This window comes from Panulirus ornatus, chromosome 69 (assembly GCF_036320965.1).
Source record: "Panulirus ornatus isolate Po-2019 chromosome 69, ASM3632096v1, whole genome shotgun sequence".
Classification (NCBI taxonomy): domain Eukaryota; kingdom Metazoa; phylum Arthropoda; class Malacostraca; order Decapoda; family Palinuridae; genus Panulirus; species Panulirus ornatus.
In genome coordinates, this window is record NC_092292.1 from 15276758 (window position 1) to 15300753 (window position 23996).

General features: G+C 37.5%; 1 protein-coding gene across 9 annotated transcripts in view; it reads left to right on the forward strand.

Moving 5' to 3' along the window:
• The window catches only part of LOC139747564 (sphingomyelin phosphodiesterase-like), a 77458-nt gene extending 63157 nt beyond the window's left edge, over positions 1-14301 (forward strand). For 7 of the 9 annotated variants that reach the window (XM_071659983.1, XM_071659982.1, XM_071659984.1 and 4 more), the window contains one exon: positions 9174-11620. In XM_071659983.1, coding sequence (XP_071516084.1) covers positions 9174-9328 — 155 coding nt within the window. In that variant the 3' untranslated portion in view covers positions 9329-11620. Of the gene's footprint in view, positions 1-9173; positions 11621-12535 lie in introns of those variants that run through there. The other 2 variants (XM_071659987.1, XM_071659986.1) reach the window with 1 other exon arrangement.
• Positions 14302-23996: the final 9695 nt, after the last annotated feature.

The following is a 23996-nucleotide window of genomic DNA, read 5'->3' on the forward strand; positions in this document are numbered from 1 at the left end:
GTCTTCTGCACCTGTTTCTACATTAAATGCACCTCAATCCTAGATATGCTCTCATAGTTAGCCACCCAGTATTTGTTCTTTCCTATTGTCATTGTCTTGACTATGAAAAATAACTGTATATATTCATATATCTGAATACTATACGAAACTTTCATTATTCACATCTCTGAATTTAAAACATTTTTTCTCATTATGTTTTCACTTCATCATTCTAATTATTTTCTTTTACCAGAAAACAGATATGTGGTTTTGCTGTTTAGAAATTTTGTTCTTCCTTGTGCTCTTGCGTATTGTAGGCCAATTTTTCATTATAAACTTCCTTTTATCACTTAGGTTCCCTGCTTTTTTTTAGTTGCCATATTGTGTCTACCTCACTTGCTGCTACTACATTTATTAAACTTTAAATACAGACCCCTATGATGTGAAAAGACAACGGGTTTTAAGTTCCTTATGGCCTTGCTATGATAGAAAATGCAAGCTTGTATATATATTACAGCTTATGAACTGCTTCAAGCTACCTTATCTGAAGACTGAATCCAAGTGTCACTGGTTGTGAATGTAATTCTTTTCTTCTTCATCATGTTATCTTTGTTTTCTCCATATTATCATTACATAGGGTTTGAAAAGCCTTAATTGTATCCTTGCATTAAAAGGTTGGCCATCAATGCATCCTCTTTCATTCAGAATGATGTCTTCTACTTATATCATGCATTTGAAATACTTCTTTATACTAATACAAAAAGTTTCCAAAGTATGTTCCTTATGTAGTAATACTAATACACTAAGGGCACTAACTGTAGATGTAGAGGAAAGGTGGTGGTAAGTTAGCAGAGAAAAGAGAAAAAGATGATTGTTGGGACATGAAATATCTGCCTTGATTTTGCTTTTTCAGAGGTCAGGTTTGGTTTGTGTATCATATGAATATGTATATATATATGTATCATATGTATATGTATATATATATGTATATTATCCCTGGGGATAGGGGTGAAAGAATACTTCCCACGTATTCCTCGCGTGTCGTAGAAAGCGACTAGAGGGGACGGGAGCGGGGGGCCGGAAATCCTCCCCTCCTTGTATTAACTTTCTAAAATGGGAAACAGAAGAAGGAGTCACGCGGGGAGTGATCATCCTCCTCGAAGGCTCAGAGTGGGGTGCCTAAATGTGTGTGGATGTAACCAAGATGTGAAAAAAGGAGAGATAGGTAGTATGTTTGAGGAAAGGAACCTGGATGTTTTGGCTCTGAGTGAAACGAAGCTCAAGGGTAAAGGGGAAGAGTGGTTTGGAAATGTCTGGGGAGTGAAGTCAGGGGTTAGTGAGAGGACAAGAGCAAGGGAAGGAGTAGCAATACTCCTGAAACAGGAGTTGTGGGAGTATGTGATAGAATGTAAGAAAGTAAATTCTCGATTAATATGGGTAAAATTGAAAGTTGATGGAGAGAGGTGGGTGATTATTGGTGCATATGCACCTGGGCATGAGAAGAAAGATCATGAGAGGCAAGTGTTTTGGGAGCAGCTAAATGAGTGTGTTAGCGGTTTTGATGCACGAGACCGGGTTATAGTGATGGGTGATTTGAATGCAAAGGTGAGTAATGTGGCAGTTGAGGGAATAATTGGTATGCATGGGGTGTTCAGTGTTGTAAATGGAAATGGTGAAGAGCTTGTAGATTTATGTGCTGAAAAAGGACTGATGATTGGGAATACCTGGTTTAAAAAGCGAGATATACATAAGTATACTTATGTAAGTAGGAGAGATGGCCAGAGAGCGTTATTGGATTACGTGTTAATTGACAGGCGTGCGAAAGAGAGACTTTTGGATGTTAATGTGCTGAGAGGTGCAACTGGAGGGATGTCTGATCATTATCTTGTGGAGGCTAAGGTGAAGATTAGTATGGGTTTTCAGAAAAGAGGAGTGAATGTTGGGGTGAAGAAGGTGGTGAGAGTAAGTGAGCTTGGGAAGGAGACCTGTGTGGGGAAGTACCAGGAGAGACTGTGTACAGAATGGAAAAAGGTGAGAACAATGGAAGTAAGGGGAGTGGGGGAGGAATGGGATGTATTTAGGGAATCAGTGATGGATTGCGCAAAAGATGCTTGTGGCATGAGAAGAGTGGGAGGTGGGCTGTTTAGAAAGGGTAGTGAGTGGTGGGATGAAGAAGTAAGAGTATTAGTGAAAGAGAAGAGAGAGGCATTTGGACGATTTTTGCAGGGAAAAAATGCAATTGAGTGGGAGAAGTATAAAAGAAAGAGACAGGAGGTCAAGAGAAAGGTGCAAGAGGTGAAAAAAAGGGCAAATGAGAGTTGGGGTGAGAGACTATCAGTAAATTTTAGGGAGAATAAAAAGATGTTCTGGAAGGAGGTAAATAGGGTGCGTAAGACAAGGGAGCAAATGGGAACTTCAGTGAAGGGCGTAAATGGGGAGGTGATAACAAGTAGCGGTGATGTGAGAAGGAGATGGAATGAGTATTTTGAAGGTTTGTTGAATGTGTCTGATGACAGAGTGGCAGATATAGGGTGTTTTGGTCGAGGTGGTGTGCAAAGTGAGAGGGTTAGGGAAAATGATTTGGTAAACAGAGAAGAGGTAGTAAAAGCTTTGCGGAAGATGAAAGCCGGCAAGGCAGCAGGTTTGGATGGTATTGCAGTGGAATTTATTAAGAAAGGGGGTGACTGTATTGTTGACTGGTTGGTAAGGTTATTTAATGTATGTATGACTCATGGTGAGGTGCCTGAGGATTGGCGGAATGCGTGCATAGTGCCATTGTACAAAGGCAAAGGGGATAAGAGTGAGTGCTCAAATTACAGAGGTATAAGTTTGTTGAGTATTCCTGGTAAATTATATGGGAGGGTATTGATTGAGAGGGTGAAGGCATGTACAGAGCATCAGATTGGGGAAGAGCAGTGCGGTTTCAGAAGTGGTAGAGGATGTGTGGATCAGGTGTTTGCTTTGAAGAATGTATGTGAGAAATACTTAGAAAAGCAAATGGATTTGTATGTAGCATTTATGGATCTGGAGAAGGCATATGATAGAGTTGATAGAGATGCTCTGTGGAAGGTATTAAGAATATATGGTGTGGGAGGCAAGTTGTTAGAAGCAGTGAAAAGTTTTTATCGAGGATGTAAGGCATGTGTACGTGTAGGAAGAGAGGAAAGTGATTGGTTCTCAGTGAATGTAGGTTTGCGGCAGGGGTGTGTGATGTCTCCATGGTTGTTTAATTTGTTTATGGATGGGGTTGTAAGGGAGGTAAATGCAAGAGTCCTGGAAAGAGGGGCAAGTATGAAGTCTGTTGGGGATGAGAGAGCTTGGGAAGTGAGTCAGTTGTTGTTCGCTGATGATACAGCGCTGGTGGCTGATTCATGTGAGAAACTGCAGAAGCTGGTGACTGAGTTTGGTAAAGTGTGTGGAAGAAGAAAGTTGAGAGTAAATGTGAATAAGAGCAAGGTTATTAGGTACAGTAGGGTTGAGGGTCAAGTCAATTGGGAGGTGAGTTTGAATGGAGAAAAACTGGAGGAAGTGAAGTGTTTTAGATATTTGGGAGTGGATCTGTCAGCGGATGGAACCATGGAAGCGGAAGTGGATCATAGGGTGGGGGAGGGGGCGAAAATTTTGGGAGCCTTGAAAAATGTGTGGAAGTCGAGAACATTATCTCGGAAAGCAAAAATGGGTATGTTTGAGGGAATAGTGGTTCCAACAATGTTGTATGGTTGCGAGGCGTGGGCTATGGATAGAGATGTGCGCAGGAGGATGGATGTGCTGGAAATGAGATGTTTGAGGACAATGTGTGGTGTGAGGTGGTTTGATCGAGTAAGTAACGTAAGGGTGAGAGAGATGTGTGGAAATAAAAAGAGCGTGGTTGAGAGAGCAGAAGAGGGTGTTTTGAAATGGTTTGGGCACATGGAGAGAATGAGTGAGGAGAGATTGACCAAGAGGATATATGTGTCGGAGGTGGAGGGAACGAGGAGAAGAGGGAGACCAAATTGGAGGTGGAAAGATGGAGTGAAAAAGATTTTGTGTGATCGGGGCCTGAACATGCAGGAGGGTGAAAGGAGGGCAAGAAATAGAGTGAATTGGAGTCATGTGGTATACAGGGGTTGACGTGCTGTCAGTGGATTGAAGCAAGGCATGTGAAGCGTCTGGGGTAAACCATGGAAAGCTGTGTAGGTATGTATATTTGCGTGTGTGGACGTGTGTATGTACATGTGTATGGGGGGGGGGGGGGGGGGGTTGGGCCATTTCTTTCGTCTGTTTCCTTGCGCTACCTCGCAAACGCGGGAGACAGCGACAAAGTATAAAAAAAAAAAAAAAAAAAAAAAAAAAATGAATAAGCATGTGCTCTCCTCTGTAATGTTTGCCTTATTTTTCATTCTTTAATTCTCATGGTTGGTTTTGTATTTCCTGTAAGAATGCATGTGTTATGTGTGTCAGTTGATTTATAACGCTGATTTTTTTTCTAAAAATATTTTTAGTTTTACAAATCAAAATTTACTCAGGAGACTGCTCACATATTGCCTTTTGACTGTTTATTCATGTGCACATTTGTAAGAAAAGTAGATGAGATTGTGACATGAAATTGTAAGTAATTTTTGGATACAAAAGACCATAAATTAAATATCAGGAAGTAATTATTTCATGACAGAGGTATACTTCTTTCAAGAGATGCTATCCACATGCAAGAAAAGTACCTTCATGCACAGTAAAAATTCTCAAAATGTTAAGTAACCTTACAAAATTAAGCTGAGGAGAACAAATCATTGATCCATCTATTTCCATAATACTATTCCCATGAGTGCAGCATGTTACTTTTTCACAAAAGCCCACCTGGAACAAAGAATAAACATGAAAAACAAAAGTGGTAGCTAACATACCTAATTATAGATAAGTAAAATGAAAACTAGAGTCTTACATACTCTCATTTTATGCCAGCAAATGCAACAAATTGTTCATATCATGTGCATCACCTTGCACCAAGTTGATTTGTCTGTGTGACTTTCATCTCCATTCTGTTTTTCCGTTTCCTTTATAAAGAATTTCTGAGTTTATGTAGCCAATGGTCATTTCTCTGGTAACAACTACTGATACATCCATCAACAAATTATGCACAAAATTTGTCTGCTACTTATGAAGATTGCATCAGTTTTTCCAACCTTCATTGGTGCTATTTTAAATCTTTCACCAGCCTGCTCTTTCTTTTTTCTTTGATACTTGATTGCCATTTCCTGAGTTAGTAAGGTAGCGACAGAAATAAGAAAGGACACATTCACTCCCATCTGTTCTCTAGCTGTCACATGCAAATGCACCAAAACTACAGCTCTTTTCATATACTTTCTTTATACAGTATTTCTAACCCACATAATTTTTTATTATACTACTATAGGACCCCTTTTGTTAACACCTTTGAAGCAAGAAGGTCCTTGGCAAGACTGTACACCCTTCCAACCACAGATGATTATACAACTTTGTTCAGGCTGACCTCATGCTAGTGTTGTAACCACAAGAAGGGAAATTCTGGTACCATCACCCCAAAGAATAACACTTACAGATAATATGTTAATGAAGTCTGTTCAAAAAAAATATTAGATAATACTTTGGGAGGATATAAACATATCATAAGCCACTGAAGTTAAATAACCACTCATTGGTTTGTAGTATACATCAAAACGGTGGACTGACGTGTCAAAGTCTGATATAACAGCCTCTGAAAGTAGCATCTGACATCTCTTTAGCTTTTGCATCACAGATTGGGACCAAACGTGCCAAGGCACAGCATACAAAGTTCTATCTCTAATTAAGTTTTGAAATCAGAGGATTAAACTTCATAGTCACAAGGTCTTGTGCACTCCTTTTTTTTTTTTTTATAGAAAAACGTTCTGTTTTGAAATCTCTGTTATGAAATCAGTAGAGCAGCACCCAGTGTTTGAAGAACTAAGTTTGTGTCCTTCAGTTTTGGCCTTCAGTTTTGAAGGCCCTGCACTCCCTGTGCTTGCCCTAAGCATGGCAAAACCTTCATTTTTGATGGTTAGGACTAGAAAATTGTATCTACAACAATTCTTATTGTTGATAAACCACTGAAAACATCCAACATCACTTGGGATATGTTCTATCTCCCAGCATATTTTTTCCCAAAGATCTAAATCTCAGTTAAGTGCCTGGAAACAGACATTCCGTCTTTAGAATGAGCATTGTTATCATTGGAACCCAAGATTATTGGACTCACAAAGTCTACAAATGTACAGTTATTTCCCATCATATTTTTCTACCTTAAAGTGCTATATACACCTTCATAGCTTTCAAAAGTGATCTTCTGTTAATAGTTATGGCTAAAGATTCCTTTGAATGATTAAGATTTAAGATTTGTGGAACATACATGATATATCTTCCCTCCCTCCTGTGTATGAAATGACTGACTTTTAGATAAGTTTTAGAAGTAGTCATTAAATAATAATTTTGTAGAAGTTGTCCCAGTACTTGCATATACAAATAAATCAATTTTTGATACCCAACTACCATTCCCATCTTTGTCAATAAACAAAAACCATCATTATACACACAATGTGAGCCTGTCAATTTGGATTACTCACAGATATTTGTTTGTGGGAATTTCTGTAAAGAAATAATATTTCCTAACATTTCCCAAATTTTACACTATACTCTGTGTTAATAATCTACCTAATGTTCATTTTGTGTACATAAAACAGGAAGGCAATAGTGAAATTTCCCAAGAACTTTATGATTACATTTTATCAGTGTGATAGACACAGTAGTTGTTTATGAAATAGCTGGCCTCCATTATAGTTCATATTGGTTTAGCAGTCACAATAGTGAAAGGATTGCTTTTAACCCTGTAAAAGGAGCAGAGGAAATTTAAGATGAAAAATGAGCATGAGAAAGGGAGCAAGGAAAAGATGAAAATGGTAATTAAGATGATTGCAAAATGTGTAAGAAGGTCAGCTTTGGGAATATGCTTATGAAAACCATCATTAAGAGAAGAAAAGCCATTGAACAGACCCACAAAGTACCTCATTTAGTAGAATATCAAATGTACTCCAACTTATCCCAACAATCAAAGGAGCTTCCAAATCCTCCCCTGCTACTTTTACTTGTTTTTCCTTTACCTTGGCTGCTGTAAAAACTTTTAGTCTTTTCACTGTTGCAGTTAAATGGTACTGAGTAAAAAGTTTCATCTACTGTGTGATAATTATTATTGAAATATGCACCATTTTTCAGCTAATATTTTGAGTGTTTTACCGGGTCACTTAAATGGATTGTGCATTACAGCAACAAAGGCAATGGGGAAGAATGTGTACATCATCCTAGTACAAATTATTTAAATCCTTGGGAAAGATTGAATACATCATTCTGGTTTAAGTTAACTGAAAAGGGTAGAGATATATGTGTGACAAGGAATGTAGATGACAACACAGTAGGTGTGGCCTGGGGGTGGTCAGCATAATATCTGTGGGCTGATAAGTTATTAGTAGCTACTGCATGAAATTGGTTTGGAAAGAATAATTTAGCAATGGCCATACATGTTGATAAAGAAATTACCCTGAGAGTGGTCAAGAAAGACAATAATGGACTGATGAGGTTGTGTTTAGCCAATGCATGAAATGGGCTCGGAAGAAAGCACTCAGACTTGGTGAAATGAGCATTGATAGATGTAAGGGAGGCTGGCTTTAGAAAGGGAATAACAAAGAAGTGAATGACAAAGAGATGTAAGAGTGAGTTTTATACTATCTGTAGCAAAACAGATGGGCATGTCCAGGGTGTTCCAATCTTGTGTATGAATTTCATGTCAAGCCAATTGTATTTGGACCAATCTTGTGCCACAGATATTGCATACAAAGTTCTGCAGTGAGTAAGATGTACACGGGTAAGGGCCACAGGCCCAGTTCACAAGGTATTCTATGCCGTTGTACTACTAAACCCTATGTGCACTATACATCATGGCGAGATGACTGGTCTTGGACCAGAATTGTACCAAAGAACTAGTCAAAACCCATTCTTACCAAAGCACAAAATATCAATGTTAGGTTTGAGAGAACTAACCTAAGCCTAACCTTTATAATCTTGGCATTACTTGTTTTACACACCCTCATAGTCAGAACTGATTTTGACTAGCCAAAACTAGTTCTGACTGATTTTGGGTTTAAACTGCAACACACACACACACACATATTTATATATATATAGTACCAGTTGCACACCAAGGCTGCACATAGAACCACATGGAGCTCAATCTTCTGACCATGTGCCCATCCTGATAACACCCTATCTGGCCCTCCCATCCCTCACAGCCAACAAAATGACTTGCTCGTATTACAGAAGAGAAGACTGTCTAGCCTTCACTTAGTGCATATTATTCCAGCTCCAAAACTTCGTATTTGGCATTTTTCCATCCCTAAATCATGCACTGTCACAGTACACCACAAACTAAGACAGCAGAAAGCCTAAACAAAAGGACATACAAAAAAATCCCAAAAAACTGCTGACCTCATTAAACAGCTCAGAAGAAATCACAGAGTGAATCTAAACCCTAAACAACACGATCACTAACCTGATCATTGAAAGGCAAGCTGACATTCAAAACCTGCAAACAACTATAGTGCATGTTAAAGAAAATCCACACTTCCTTCACCAACCCAGACTCCAGTTATGAAGAACTTCAGACCTAGTGACATCCCTTCTACCAAAGAACACCCAAACTTACTCATGAGGCACTTTGCAGAATTCAGCCACAAACCAACCACACCTATAAACTGACAAGTCATGAAAAACAAAATCCATCTAGAAACAACTATTCAGTTTGTTGATTGTAAACTTTGATGATGTAAGTCAGATTTGGTCTCCTTGTGCTATAGTTATTCCCATTATTCTTTTTCAAGATTTCCAGTGGTAGCCTATCCTACTCATTCTATGATTTGCATTGTTGTAGATTTCTTACAAACAATATATCATTGACATTATATTTGTGTAACTCCATTACACTCAAATCTCTTATGGTCTTTGTTTTTTGAATTGTTATTAATGTTGACTATTATGTGCTCTGATAGAACAAAATATAATGATTGCTTATATGGATGTGTGTGTGTGAACTGTAGTTTTATTATGATAATATTAAATTTTTTTCCAGTTACTCTCTTCCATTTCATAATTGCTCATTCTTGCTTATAATGTCACAGGTCACTGGCAACATGGTGGTTTTTGGGCTGATCTGTGGTGTAAGGATGAGGCACTTAACATATACTTGCAGCATTTCTGTAATATTGTTCTTACAGTTGAGAGTTCAGTATATATTTTTAGGAGAAAAAATTTTTATCAGATGTTTTCAAATTAGTCATGATTGTTACAGTTAACTTTTACTAGATTACAGTCATTTTAGGAAGGACTTATTTTTTTTCATTTCTTTTATTTTTTGATAACTTTTGTATTCAGATGAATCATATGTTAAGAAAATAGAATTTTTGCCTATATCTTCTTAACGATTATCATTACCCATAAAATTTGTGCACGTTGATACTCATTGGAGCTCATGAAATATTTTACAGATTTATTATTGATTTATCTTAATTTTATCATTGAGTGCTCCTCCTAGTCCCTTTTTTCAGTGCTCTTGATAAGTTATACTGGATTATGATATTTATCATAGAACCAATTCAGTACGAAGCTGAGCTGTCCAGCAGCTTGATGACTGAAATAAAGGACTGGCTACTTGATGCTAACCAGTGACATATATAGTTAATATTGTTGTTTAGCATCAATGTCAATAAAGAGTACAAAATAAACTTCCATGAAAAGTTTTAATATTATATTCATATTTCCATACATAGAGAGATTTTGCATAAAATCACCAAATCTGTTCATTAGGCATTTAGCAAACGTATGGCTATTGTACATGAACTTTGATAAGTTAGAATTAATTACCAATTTATTTTTCTATTAACAAAAAGTTATGGTGTAAATGCACTCACAATTTTTCGCTTAGATAAGCCTGATAAAGATATAAGATGTTCTTGATGGTATACTAGATTTATTATAAATTCTAGCTGTAAAGTTGCCCACAACAGCATTTTGTTTTAGATTTCTACTGAAATTTTATAAATTATGACCAGTATTTCTGATTTTCTCAGAAAGCCTTGTTTTGGTAGTTAATCTATTCAGATGAGATTAAACAGAGTTGATTTGGAATTAATCAATTATTACTTGATTTATGCTGATTCTCTATACACTTTTTTCATGTATGCTATTGACATAGACACCTATTTATTTTTGATAGTTCTTGTGTTTACCCCTTTTCATTTGTTTAAGATTTTGAATTTTGCCTTTGAAACCCAAAGAAAATACTTTAACACATATAAAACCCTCAACCACAAATGAAAATGGCCAGATATCATACAAAGAGTCAGACAGTCTTGCCTCATTGCCCCCATAACCTCTTCAGTCCTCAGCCAATCCTTTCAGGCTTTGCTACACACCATGGGCACCTATTTTTTGGTTATAACACCACATATACATATAGTAATTTATTTACATAAATATTTATGTTATGAATTGAGTTATTTAGTTACTAAGTTTTCCCATTCATATATCTAATCATGTATGTGTCTTCTGTATTAATTTATTTAGTTATGTCTGGTATTAGTAATGTTAGGTTGATAAGTGCATCCTCAGTTTATAGCATTCTACTTATGTGAAATATTTTCTGAGTTTACAGTCTTCTGATGTACACTTGAGTTTTTAGGTGTATGTCTTTAACTAAGTACAGCAATCTCTGCTTGAGAATAGATCAGCACAGGTTGAGTATCCCTTATCAAAAATACCTGAGATCAGAAGTGTTTCGGATTTTCGATTTTCTAAAATTCATTTTGGAATATTTGCAAATACATAATGAGATATCTTGGGGATGGGACCCAAGTCCAGACACAAAATCCATTTATGATTCATATATGCCTTAAACACATAGCCTAAAGGTAATTTATACAATACTTGTAATAATTTTGCTTCCTCTTACCACTGTTACCCATAGGGGTATTTACAGGCCTTTTTGTCATTTTCAACAATATTTTTGTACCACAGAGCAGAGAATAAGCAGAAAACAGTGAGTAATGCATGTAGATCTGACAGTAATGATGGTTTGTAACAAACTGGTGCCAACAAAGCATCAGAGCCCAGTATAGGCAAGTGAGGTCAGGTGTGGAATTGTGGAATTCCACTTGTGACATCATGTTGCCTCTCAAAAAGTTTCAGAGCTTTTGGAATTCGGATTTTCGGATTAGGGATGCTCAACCTGTATCACCAAATAGTAACCTCTGTAAGATTAAGTCTGTTAGAAACTTACTGACAGAGTGCAAAGACAGTATGTAAGTGACATTACAATATTCAACATTATATATATATATATGTCATCATATTCAGTGAATCTAAAGAAAGCTTTGATACTTACATGGATGGCACCTACAACAGCTGCTTTTGGTATTCAATGAAAAGTCAAAAGCTAAACAGTGTATAAACTAAGCACCACACATCAGTGTCTCCAAACACTGCTTTTTTTCTTTCATTTGAAACCATTTACATGAGTAAGATCATTGTGTTGTAGTAAACATTTACTGTGAGAATCCTTGGGCTCAAATAGTTTTATTACAACCCTTCTGAGAAAATTTCAAAGATCATCCATGACTACAACTCTAATAAAAAATGGAGGCTGACAAAAATTGAAAAAGGAGTTACACGAGTCATTACCTGGGAAACAGGTGGCAGTTGGTGCTTCTTTACTGGCAGTATTTGAAATAGTGAACAGGAAAACTTCATTAAGGAACAGTAGTTATGGGGTTTTCCTCCTATTGCACCTGCTCTGTTAAACCCTGCAAAGTGTGTCATACTGTTATACAACTCTTTTTCTTTGTCTTTTCATTGCCAGACTCATAATCACTAACAGTCACTGGTGGAAGTGACTGTTTAATTGTCTTAGCTAAGACATCAGGTCTTAGAAAATATAAATTATAATTCACTTGTATATGCTTGATTGTACATACAAATGAGTAAATAAGCCAATAAATTAGAAAACACTATGTTAGCACATACTGCTCTCTCATGGAAGGTAATTAGTAATGATGAATGAAATCTATTTGAATCTGTGATTCTTTTGGGACTAGGAATAAATCCTGTAAGGATACAGTCTTATGGGGAGTAACAAAGTACCCAAAAGTCTGATGGAACTGTCTGTGGTAGAAGGACAAAATGCTACTTAAGGTATAATGACATAACAGCCATAATTCATATATGTTTGATTTTGTTTAGTACCAAAATTTAGTAATACATCTTATATTTATGCAACATTTTTCTATACACTCATCAGTCATGTTGGCAAATACTAACATTACTTAAAAGGGAATTTTTTTTATTAAACCTTGGTGCACTGTTACTTTTTCATATTAATCTCTTGGGAATACTTTAATGACCAATGAATTCACTTCCTTTTTCTGTACATTTCATGACAGCGATGGTGACATTAAAATGTTTTCCAATCAATATCATTATGTTGCAGGTCTCTGGCTGTGGCTGTACCAGTAGTTGCCATCGCTATACCAAAGCTCATATTCTTTTTCTTCCTCTGACCTGAACATCAAGCAGACCTTGATTAGCACGACCTCGACTTGACCTTTACTGACATCAAAAGAATACTGACTGACAACACTTGAGGAAGGCTGGGAACAGAGCGACACCAAATACTGAATGAGTGAATGGCTTACTGTATTTATTTATTATAAATGTAATTATTTTTTAGTGTTAATTGTACAGTCACTTGTTATTTATATTTAATAAAGTATACTGAGAATAGTGACTTTGAACTGAACAATAGACTGATCTTTATTTTTAATGAAAGGCCTATATTCCTTCTTACAAATCTGTCCATAAACAATAAGGTACTTTTTTATCAAAATGAAAAAAATGATGTTGCAATCTTTCTTTCTACTGCATGGTATTTCATTTTTCCCCCAACTGTTGCTACCTTACCTTAAAATGAATTTCATTGCTTTGCAAAATTTCAGGGTTGAAAAGTGGACACTATTTAATAAATTTAATTCAGTTGAATATTTCCATTCTTATTTATCGCTCACTGACTCTCCTCTCATTCTTTTCATGCTTTTACATGTCTTTGTGCCTGCAAGTGGTAACTGGTTCACTTATTTAGCAATCAATCCAAGATATACAGCTATGAATGAATTTTACTGCTGTTTGATACATGCAGATTTGGAGATGAGTATTAAGTGAAGTGGTTCATGAGGGGAGTGCATGCTTTACTTGGGTGTGATTGTGGGAAAAGCAAAACATGACTTAAATTTTATGTCCATTGAATTCTTGAGTACAGCTGTGATTATTTCTCAGTGTATATCATATTACTGTATTACAGATGTCACAATCTTGCTGGCTCAGACAGGCATTTCTTAACTAAGCTATCCCACATGCTTAACATCATACCCAATGAAGACATATTTTGAAACGGTTATGTGAAAGGTTAAAAGATCTTCCACTTATCTCAAAGAATATACTATGAACAATCCAGTTACTCTGTTGCATTAGCACAATTAGTTTCTTTAAATAATTACAACCATATATTGTTCATACAACATACCGTTTCCATACTAAAATGCACATCTACTTGTCAAAAGGTATTAAAATTACTTCTTACCTTATAATGAGTAATGTACTCAAATTTGTTTCATATTGCAGTTTTATGCTACAATACATATCTGTGTGTAAATCAATAGTACATGACAGCTAGAGACTGAATGTGAACGGATGTGGCCTTTGTTGTCTTTTCCTAGCGCTACCTCGCACACATGAGGGGGGAGGGGGTTGTTATTTTATGTGTGGCGAGGTGGCAATGGGAATGAATGGAGGCAGACTATGAATTATGTACATGTGTATATATGTATATGTCTGTGTGTATATATATATACGTGTATACGTTGAGATGTATAGATATGTATATTTGCATGTGTGGACGTGTATGTATATACAGGTGTATGTGGGTGGGTTGGGCCATTTCTTTCGTCTGTTTCCTTGCGCTACCTCGCTAACGCGGGAGACAACGACAAAGCAAAATAAATGTAAATAAATAATAAACATACACTCGTGCTAGTGCTGTGCATGTTTAGCAACCCAGTAAAGTTAATTACTGCTTGCTGTATGATAATACTGTACAATTTGTCTTCAACCAAATGCCCCTACTGCCATATCTTTCATGAAAATATGTATATTTTCATATGTGGTTTAACGAAGCACTTTATAAACCAACAAGGCTCTTTTTCAATTCTGTGATTAACCTTATGGATAATTGATATACAAAATTTCAATTCCATGTTTTTACTATTAATTACCTTAGAGGACAAAGTTTTTCTGCATATATGTATTTGCAGCTTAATTTTCTGTACTATGAAATCTGTGCCAAACAGCTCCTTCTGCCACTATGTTAAAGGAAAACTACCTTGATCATGCAGGGAAGAACATAGAGAGGAAACTGTGCGACAAAACTTCAATAAGGCATTTCTCACTTCAGGGAGTCCATCGTATCCCTGCTGCTGGAAGTACCACAGCCTTGAAGCTGCAGGATCTTCAGAGAAAGGATCCTCCCATTAAAGAGTCATATCAACGTGCTTGGTACCCAGTTTTATTAAACAAAACTAGAGCCCTCCAACCCAAAGCACTCTGTATAATTATCCAGTATCCCCCATTAAAGAAGAAGCTTACCCACAGCCTCCCAATTCAGTAACCTCTACTTGTAAACCCCTTCCCAATATATACAGCATAGAAATATGATGTATACACACTGAAATAACACGAGAAATACTAAACACCCAGCCTCCCATCTCGGTCGTAAATGCTGTCATCATTTACCCTTATTTGTTTTTGCAAACAAAAACTTATACATTGGCTTAGTAAGGTAGTGAAACGAAAATAATCAGTAGTTCTCATAACTATTAACATTGTCATATGATGTGCTGGTAATGGAAGACAACCTTCAGTCGCCCTTTCCTCCACTGTGTGTTTGGAGTCAAATTAGAATATATATTGATCTCAATCGTAAAAATGATGTGATATTATCTTATACTTCTGGCAGTATGGTTGTAGTATAAATGATAATGTTACATTATGTTATTTTCAAAGACGAAAAGGGAAAAAAAAAAAAATCTTGTTTACATTTAGATGCTCGTTTGACTGCACTTGTCCCTTCTGCTATACAAAATACACGTCCTTGTGATTACCAGTGACAGGATGTTGAATTATATGTGAATTTGTTTCTCTAGAACTGCAGGTATGTATAGATTCCCATCAACGTTTCCCTTGCCTTATTAACGTAAGAATGTATACATATATGCATTAGTCTGGAGTGCCAGAGTGTTGCATCCTACACTGTTTCTGATGAACTGTCATTGTTAGAATTCCCCGTTTGTTTGTTTTTTATTTATTTGTCGTGCTAGTTTGATGTCAAGAGAACCACTAGTGTATTGTGAAAGAACTGGTTTACATTTCTTACTGGGGTTATAACGTGACATTGACGGCCCTGATTAGTTAACTACCTTGAAGGTCTATCCTACAGCATCCAAAGGGCGATGTTTAGAGGTGAATGAATTTTCTTGGCGAGAAATATGAAAGAGAATTAACCCAGATGTATTATAAATATCCAGGCCTTCGCAATTTATATCTCCAAAGATCAACCTTTTGTCAAAAGAAAAAAAAACATGGCTGTGGATGTAATTGCACAATTCGCTGTGCAGAGTAAGATGATTAATGATAAACGAGGATATTTCTGAGGCGCTCTGGAAAAGTAATTTTATTGAAAAAGATTTTTATGTATCTAGCTTGTCGAGTATGTTATTCAGCTTGTCAAATATTCGTTTATTTTGTTTTGTAATGATAATACCGTGCATTCGTTTCATACGTGTCGAGAAAAACTCATTCGACGGGTGTTTAGAAGAGAAGGAAAATAGCGTGAAATTGTTAAAATGTTATCATTTGCTAGTTTGGCACATCATCTCACGACCTTTGGATCTGTCATTCTATATATCAAAGTAAAAACCTATATCGATACGCTAGTATACCATGTTTGAGATTAAACCTCCCCACAACCCCCTAGGAGGTGCGGGCCCTGTTCTCTCGGGTGGTTGGGTGACCTAAGCATTGGGCGTAGCGGGTCAGGCTAATTGTCCCATCCCGGCCTCTCCGAGAGCCAGGCTCCCTCTGGTTAGTATACGCAGAGGGAGAAAACTTTAGTTACACACGACGAACAACATTCTAACAGCCCTTGGGCATTACCAACAACGTATCCTTATCAAGAACGTACTTATACTCGTTCGAATGACACGAATAAAACATTAACAGGATATAAGTATCAGATATAAAAGAATCTTTATTATTATCCCCTTCATCGAATGACATTTTGTCTCGATGTGTGTATTTGACAAATTATCAACTCAGGCAACATCAGTCACCAGCGATTTTAGATCATTCAGTTTCTACCAAGTATACGAAACAGAATTTTGTCATCATTGCTTTTTCAGTGTTCTAAGGAAGTATGTTTCATGGTAGTTTGAACATCTTGCAATATTTGATTATATGATTTACGTAATTCTTATTTAGTTGTTCACTAGTACGTAAAATAGTAAAGTGTGCTCTCGTGCAGGATACGTAGATAACTGGAACGAGCTCTACTTCGTCGTCGTCGAATTCCATCATGAGTGGCGGCCATTTAAAGGTAAGTGCAAAGGAACTGAGTTCAAGATTAGTGTGGGTCAGAATGACGTATGATGAGGAGATGGGAGGTGTTTAGCACATTATTTTAACCCCTTATGCCGGTAGTAGCGATGAAAGCTGCCAGTCTTAAGGAAGGCGGTACTCACATTCGGTTCAGGGTATGAATGAAGGAATGTAGGTTTAGATGTCCAACTTTACTCGTTGATTTAAAGCCACTCTTTGTTCTTTATATTCTAATATTTCCATTATGATATTGTATTTTGTAAAGAGCTGACACGCATAAACATTTTTTTCAAATATCACTTCCAATTTAACAGCAGCCAATTTAACACGAAGTTAATGTAGTGTTTTCACTCGTGGTTAGATATCTACTTAAACATTGCCTCACATTAAAGTTTTCTATTTATGAAACCGAATACTCATCTTCCCATAGAGGCATGGTTATCCATGTTTGGCAAATCCTAAAACCAAAGCTATGCAAAGCTTCTAAAATGTTCAACCGAACATAGCTTAATTAAGCTATGACTTCCACCTAGTTTAACAGCAAAGTTTTAAAATGTTGAAACATACAATTTTGGAAAGATGTTTCATAAATCATTGAAAAACTTTTACAAGTATACTTTAACTGTGCCTAAATTAATATATTCTCAGAAATGAATAGTTTTGCTGAAACGTGATGTATTTCAAGGTAAAATACATAGCGAAAGCAAAAGACTTTACCCAACTTTTCATTGTTCAAGAGATGATACTCGTTTCTTTAATAGTTTTCGGTTTAAATAGTTATATTACAGTGATATTCTTTTCATATTTGCTTGATATAATGCATTCTCGGAATTGTGATATTTTTTTGCTGAAATGTACGTTGTATTACAATAATTTTCCGTCTTAATTGACTTGAATTAATAATTATTGAGTGGAAATATACAGAATTCTTCCTCCCTAGTCATTAGATTCATAACAATAACTACAGCCTTCAATCATGCCAAAATGGTCGTAAAAAAGTTGGACAGACTTGACAAACATGATCCCTCTAATCAGATCTCACTCGTCTGGACTCGACATGCTTACAGGAGTGACTGAGGTCAGCGTAAGATTTACACACATACACGAGCTCCCTATCTCTCAGGTTGTTACTGACATATATAATATGGGTGTTCGTGACCTATAAATGCTGCTATATGTCCCTTATATTTAACTGCAGGACAGTATGATCCTTTGGTTATGACGTTAAAAGTATCATTTTATGTTTCATACATTGAAGATAAGCATTCGGTTAACAGTAGGTATTTGCTTATCATTTATATCTTGTGCATTACGACCGGTGAGATAAGATTGCGAGTAGCGTAGCGTAACATCAGAGTGACTGAGAAGTATGTACTCCGCGCCGCAAATGCCTTCATAAGTGACCCGGAAAAATGATAATATAAATTCTTGAGCAGAATCCGCATTAGGATGACCCCCAACTTCGAAATTCTGTGAAATAAATTCTGTCTTTCGCCCATCATGATAATTTTTTGCCCAATGAACTTCTTGAAATGGAAAAAAGACATTATTATGATCAACTGAATCTCATGGATTTGTGAATTTCAGTGACGCTCCCTCCGTCTCCCTAAACGAATCAGATTGTTTAGCGTTTATGAAAGCGAATTTCTGTTTACCCATTTTTGTTATCGTATTTTCTTACTGCATGAAGCTGGTTGTGAGGCTCCATGACTTATTAGCTCAAGTACCTACTTGCCCATTGCCTTTTTTTTTTTTTTTTTTTTTTTTTTTCCAAAAGAAGGAACAGAGAAGAGGTCCAGGTGAGGATATTCCCTCAAAGGCCCAGTCCTCTGTTCTTAACGCTACCTCGCTATCGCGGGAAATAGCGAATAGTATGAAAAAAAAAAAAAAAAAAAAATATATATATATATATTTTATATATTTTTTTTTTCATACGATTCGCCATTTTCCGCGTTTGCGAGGTAGCGTTAAGAACAGAGGACTGGGCCTTAGAGGGAAAATCCTCACCTGGGCCCCTTCTCTGTTCCTTCTTTTGGAAAATTAAAAAAAAACGAGAGGGGAGGATTTCCAGCCACCCGCTCCCTCCCCTTTTAGTCGCCTTCTACGACACGCAGGGAATACGTGGGAAGTATTCTTTCTCCCCTATCCCCAGGGATATATATATATTTTTTTTTTTTTTTTTTTTTTTTTTTTATACTTTGTCGCTGTCTCCCGCGTTTGCGAGGTAGCGCAAGGAAACAGACGAAAGAAATGGCCCAACCCCCCCCCCCCATACACATGTACATACACACGTCCACACACGCAAATATACATACCTACACAGCTTTCCATGGTTTACCCCAGACGCTTCACATGCCTTGCTTCAATCCACTGACAGCACGTCAACCCCTGTATACCACATGACTCCAATTCACTCTATTTCTTGCCCTCCTTTCACCCTCCTGCATGTTCAGGCCCCGATCACACAAAATCTTTTTCACTCCATCTTTCCACCTCCAATTTGGTCTCCCTCTTCTCCTCGTTCCCTCCACCTCCGACACATATATCCTCTTGGTCAATCTCTCCTCACTCATTCTCTCCATGTGCCCAAACCATTTCAAAACACCCTCTTCTGCTCTCTCAACCACGCTCTTTTTATTTCCACACATCTCTCTTACCCTTACGTTACTTACTCGATCAAACCACCTCACACCACACATTGTCCTCAAACATCTCATTTCCAGCACATCCATCCTCCTGCGCACATCTCTATCCATAGCCCACGCCTCGCAACCATACAACATTGTTGGAACCACTATTCCCTCAAACATACCCATTTTTGCTTTCCGAGATAATGTTCTCGACTTCCACACATTTTTCAAGGCTCCCAAAATTTTCGCCCCCTCCCCCACCCTATGATCCACTTCCGCTTCCATGGTTCCATCCGCTGACAGATCCACTCCCAGATATCTAAAACACTTCACTTCCTCCAGTTTTTCTCCATTCAAACTCACCTCCCAATTGACTTGACCCTCACCCCTACTGTACCTAATAACCTTGCTCTTATTCACATTTACTCTCAACTTTCTTCTTCCACACACTTTACCAAACTCAGTCACCAGCTTCTGCAGTTTCTCACATGAATCAGCCACCAGCGCTGTATCATCAGCGAACAACAACTGACTCACTTCCCAAGCTCTCTCATCCCCAACAGACTTCATACTTGCCCCTCTTTCCAGGACTCTTGCATTTACCTCCCTTACAACCCCATCCATAAACAAATTAAACAACCATGGAGACATCACACACCCCTGCCGCAAACCTACATTCACTGAGAACCAATCACTTTCCTCTCTTCCTACACGTACACATGCCTTACATCCTCGATAAAAACTTTTCACTGCTTCTAACAACTTGCCTCCCACACCATATATTCTTAATACCTTCCACAGAGCATCTCTATCAACTCTATCATATATATATATATATATATATATATATATATATATATATATATATATATATATATATATGCGCCAATGTGATGTATTCCGACATTTTCAAATGTTAAGGCGGCCGTATAGTTTCTCCTACTTGATATATATCCCTTCTCCCTACTTAAAAAGCATCGCATTACTTAATGACGGCCTTTGAAAGATCTCTGAATCGCATATACCCCTGCATCTTAGAAATACAGAAACTTTGAATGCATCGGGAACTCGCAGTAACTTCTTAGATTACTTCCATATTTATGTAACCACAAATATAACAAATTATGTAACCGACAGGTGTTCCAGCTGGACTTCACCTGTCAGGGCTTACACTAGGAACGAGAATTTACTTCGAGTAATTAGTCTGTGTCGCTGCGAATGCACGGGAATATCGTCAAGGACCTTGTCACTCCAAAGCAGACCATTATTTCCTTATTCCTGTAGATGCCCTGTAAAAGGAATCCAGAGTTATATGAATAATACTAATACCAGTACTGTTAATAATAGTAGCAGTAATAATAATAATAATGATAATAATAATAATAATAATAATAATAATAATAATAATAATAATAAGAAGAAGAAGAAGAAGAGGAATTTCTATTGGAATTATGTTGCAACCGTTAGCACGAATCCTCTTCAATAACCAGTATTGCACAAATGCACTTCTCATCTCAAAATTAAGCTTTAACATCGGTTGCATATATAAGGAAGTATAAAGCTTTTCCATGTGTGGTCTCAGTCCTTTACCATAGCCTTCTTGCTTTGCGTTGCACGATCACCTATCAACTGCACTATGACACATCAGAAAAGTATCTCTTGATTTTCCATTATTTTGCGACGTTTGAATAGCCCCTTTGCTTTATTTATTGGCCTGTATCTCTTCTCCTAATCTTTCAGACCTTCCGTTCACCAATTTTCTTTAAGTCCGGGTTTCGACTTCAGAAACTTGAGTAAGAAAAACGTTTCAGCTCATTGGTTCTCGCAAAACTTTCGCAGGTTCCAACATGCCTTGTCCTTCGACGTAACCTAAGCTCATGTTTCTCCCAACAACAGTTGTCTACTCATCTTTTTTTTTTTTCTACTGTGCAGATTAACATCAGTTCTCAGAGGATGAACCTTCCGAAAGGTTTTGAAATACGGAAGACAATTTAAACTACAGCGTTTATAGGAAATTATTTATCATCAGCACCTAAAATTGACTAAACTGAGAATAGATATAGGGAACTTTTCGTCACGGGTCCTAACTAGCCTCGTAATTATCAATTTAGATTTATTTTCCATGCTCGTACTGATGAATTCCAATTTATTCATGTCACGTAAACAAAATTCGACTTTTTACAATACATTAGGTTACACACGTGACACAGTTAACGTACAGGTTATCGATATCAACTCAAATTGGTTTAGAGCTTAAGAAATATATGTAAAGCTATTAGTTCCCAAATATTCAGTTCATGCCAGTTACCAAACACTGAGCTACAGAGGTAATACAGGTGGAAGTTGCGAAAGCAATCTTACGTCTATGTCATCTTTAACGCTAATGGTGGAACTATTGCCAATACACAATTCTCATCACTTTATTATACTCTTCATATCTAACTCATCCATCTCTACCTTCCCCATAAACGCCAAGAGGTTTTCGTAAAAATAATCGCGAGGAAATCAAACCTCTTAGAAGATCATATCGATTAATATCAATTACGAACTGAATTCATGATATTCGACGTAGATATATTCTGTACTGAGTAAATGTGCCCCAAACACGTGCGGACGTTGCCATGGAGCAAGTTTTCCTATCTTACGGTCAAGTTCTACCGTCTTCGTATGCCTCGTCGTGTCTTTGCTTTTTGTTCGGTTTTACGTTAACACCCCCTCCCCCCCTCCCCATTGCCCCCCGAGTTTTACCCTCTTAAACATCTTCCTTGCACTGTGTGTGTGTGTGTGTGTGTGTGTGTTTACTGTAGGTCCCTGCCATATTACTTCTGTCTGTAGAAGTCCATATGTACTCAAATTTCAAGTACGGGCCAGTTTATGGAAAGTGTTATTATTGTATGGTGTCGAAGTTGGCTGTATACATAGGAAGAAAGTGCTTAAATCTCGGTCACTCGAGAAAGTTAGGTGAGGTTTTGATATGTTTTTGCGCATATATTACTTGTTTTTTGTCCGTTTTTATACTTTCACTATCTTTGACCAACGCTTCTAAGGATCACTTTCGGTAGAGTTACTTTATTGTTATAGATAAACTGTGCCGAAGTTAATTCTATTGTATATTACTGTTTTACGAAGATAAATCGTTTGTTCTGATTTTCTAAGGTGATTATAAATCAGTATATCAATGGGTATAGAATATATATAATATCATATCTACTTTACTTCCTTGGTCCAGAATCTCCTTGTATGGGGCCCATGCAGCGCCCAGGGAGCTTGCCACGTCCACCGCGCGGGTGTCACGTCATAAAAAAAATTTGTGGTTATTTGTATGTCTGGGAGGAATAAAGGCAGACAGTTGAATTTATGTTCATTGCTCTCATTCTTGAAAGATGCATTTTGAGCATGACGGGTGGTGTGATATGCTCAAGAGAAATGAATGACGTCGAAGCTGCAGATTGGAAAGAATGTCTCCACCCATGGCTGTAGATCCAGTGGCTGCATGATTAATGATAATAATGATTATAATGATAGCAACACGAAAAAATGATATTAATAAACAGCAACTGGCAACGGCCGGCTGCCCCGGGTCGCCCCTATAATGCAGCGCTGAAAACAAATACGTCATGGCCGGTTGAAACCGAACGAAGCATTCTGGTCCAAGGTTTCGCTCGGCACGCTCCGACCTCCACACCACTGAAAACGTGACACTCCTCCCTTAAACATTACACTCTACATTTCATCTAGTTGGGAGCAACCACCTATTAGGTTCGCGGTTTCATTATTATTTTTACAGACCTTGTTATTATTGGGTATGTTTAGGAAACATAGGTATTATATTAAGATTTCGGCATAGCCAAATACTGATCGTATTTAAGATAAACTTGCAAAATGGTTTGGGCGTCACTTGAATGTTTGAGTAAGCTGGTGTGCCGTTGGACTTTTTTTTTTCTATTTTCTCAGCCGCCTCTACGACCCCCGTGAGTAAATGTTTTTTGTATATCATTTTTATACATGTTTGAAGGAAGCTGGGCGAAAATAGAAATACATGATCCCGTTTAAATCCATAAACTGCAACTGTTCACTCAGAACATGGAACGAATGGACTTCGGGATGAATCTCAAGCCACGTGAGATTCAAGAATATTTTCCTCGTGATGTTGAAGTTATATATCTCACCATTTACCCATAACCGTTTCCTTAACCAGTTTATTGATACGCTGTGCGTTTATTTCACTTCATGCACGCGCGTACGCTCTTCATTGGCACACACACAGACACACACACACACACACACACACACACACACACACACAACAAAAAATACTGCAGAGATGCATAGGACTGGGGGCCCGCCCGTGGTCGCGCTAGTCACGTGGAGGCTCACGCTTAGGTCAAATGGTGTCAACACACGGCTCTCGCTCCTCCCTGCAGGCAAGGGGTCTTTTTTAAACGCCGCTGAAAGCACAGATGCCCCAAGATCACCACACGGTGTTAGAGAGATCAAAGACCATTTTTTTAACGTAGGGAGATGTGTGGTATATTGAGCGCGGTGCGCAGAGCCAGCGAGCACACCAGGGCCACGTGAGGTGTGACGTCACCAGGGGGGGTCCACGTGAGGACGGGC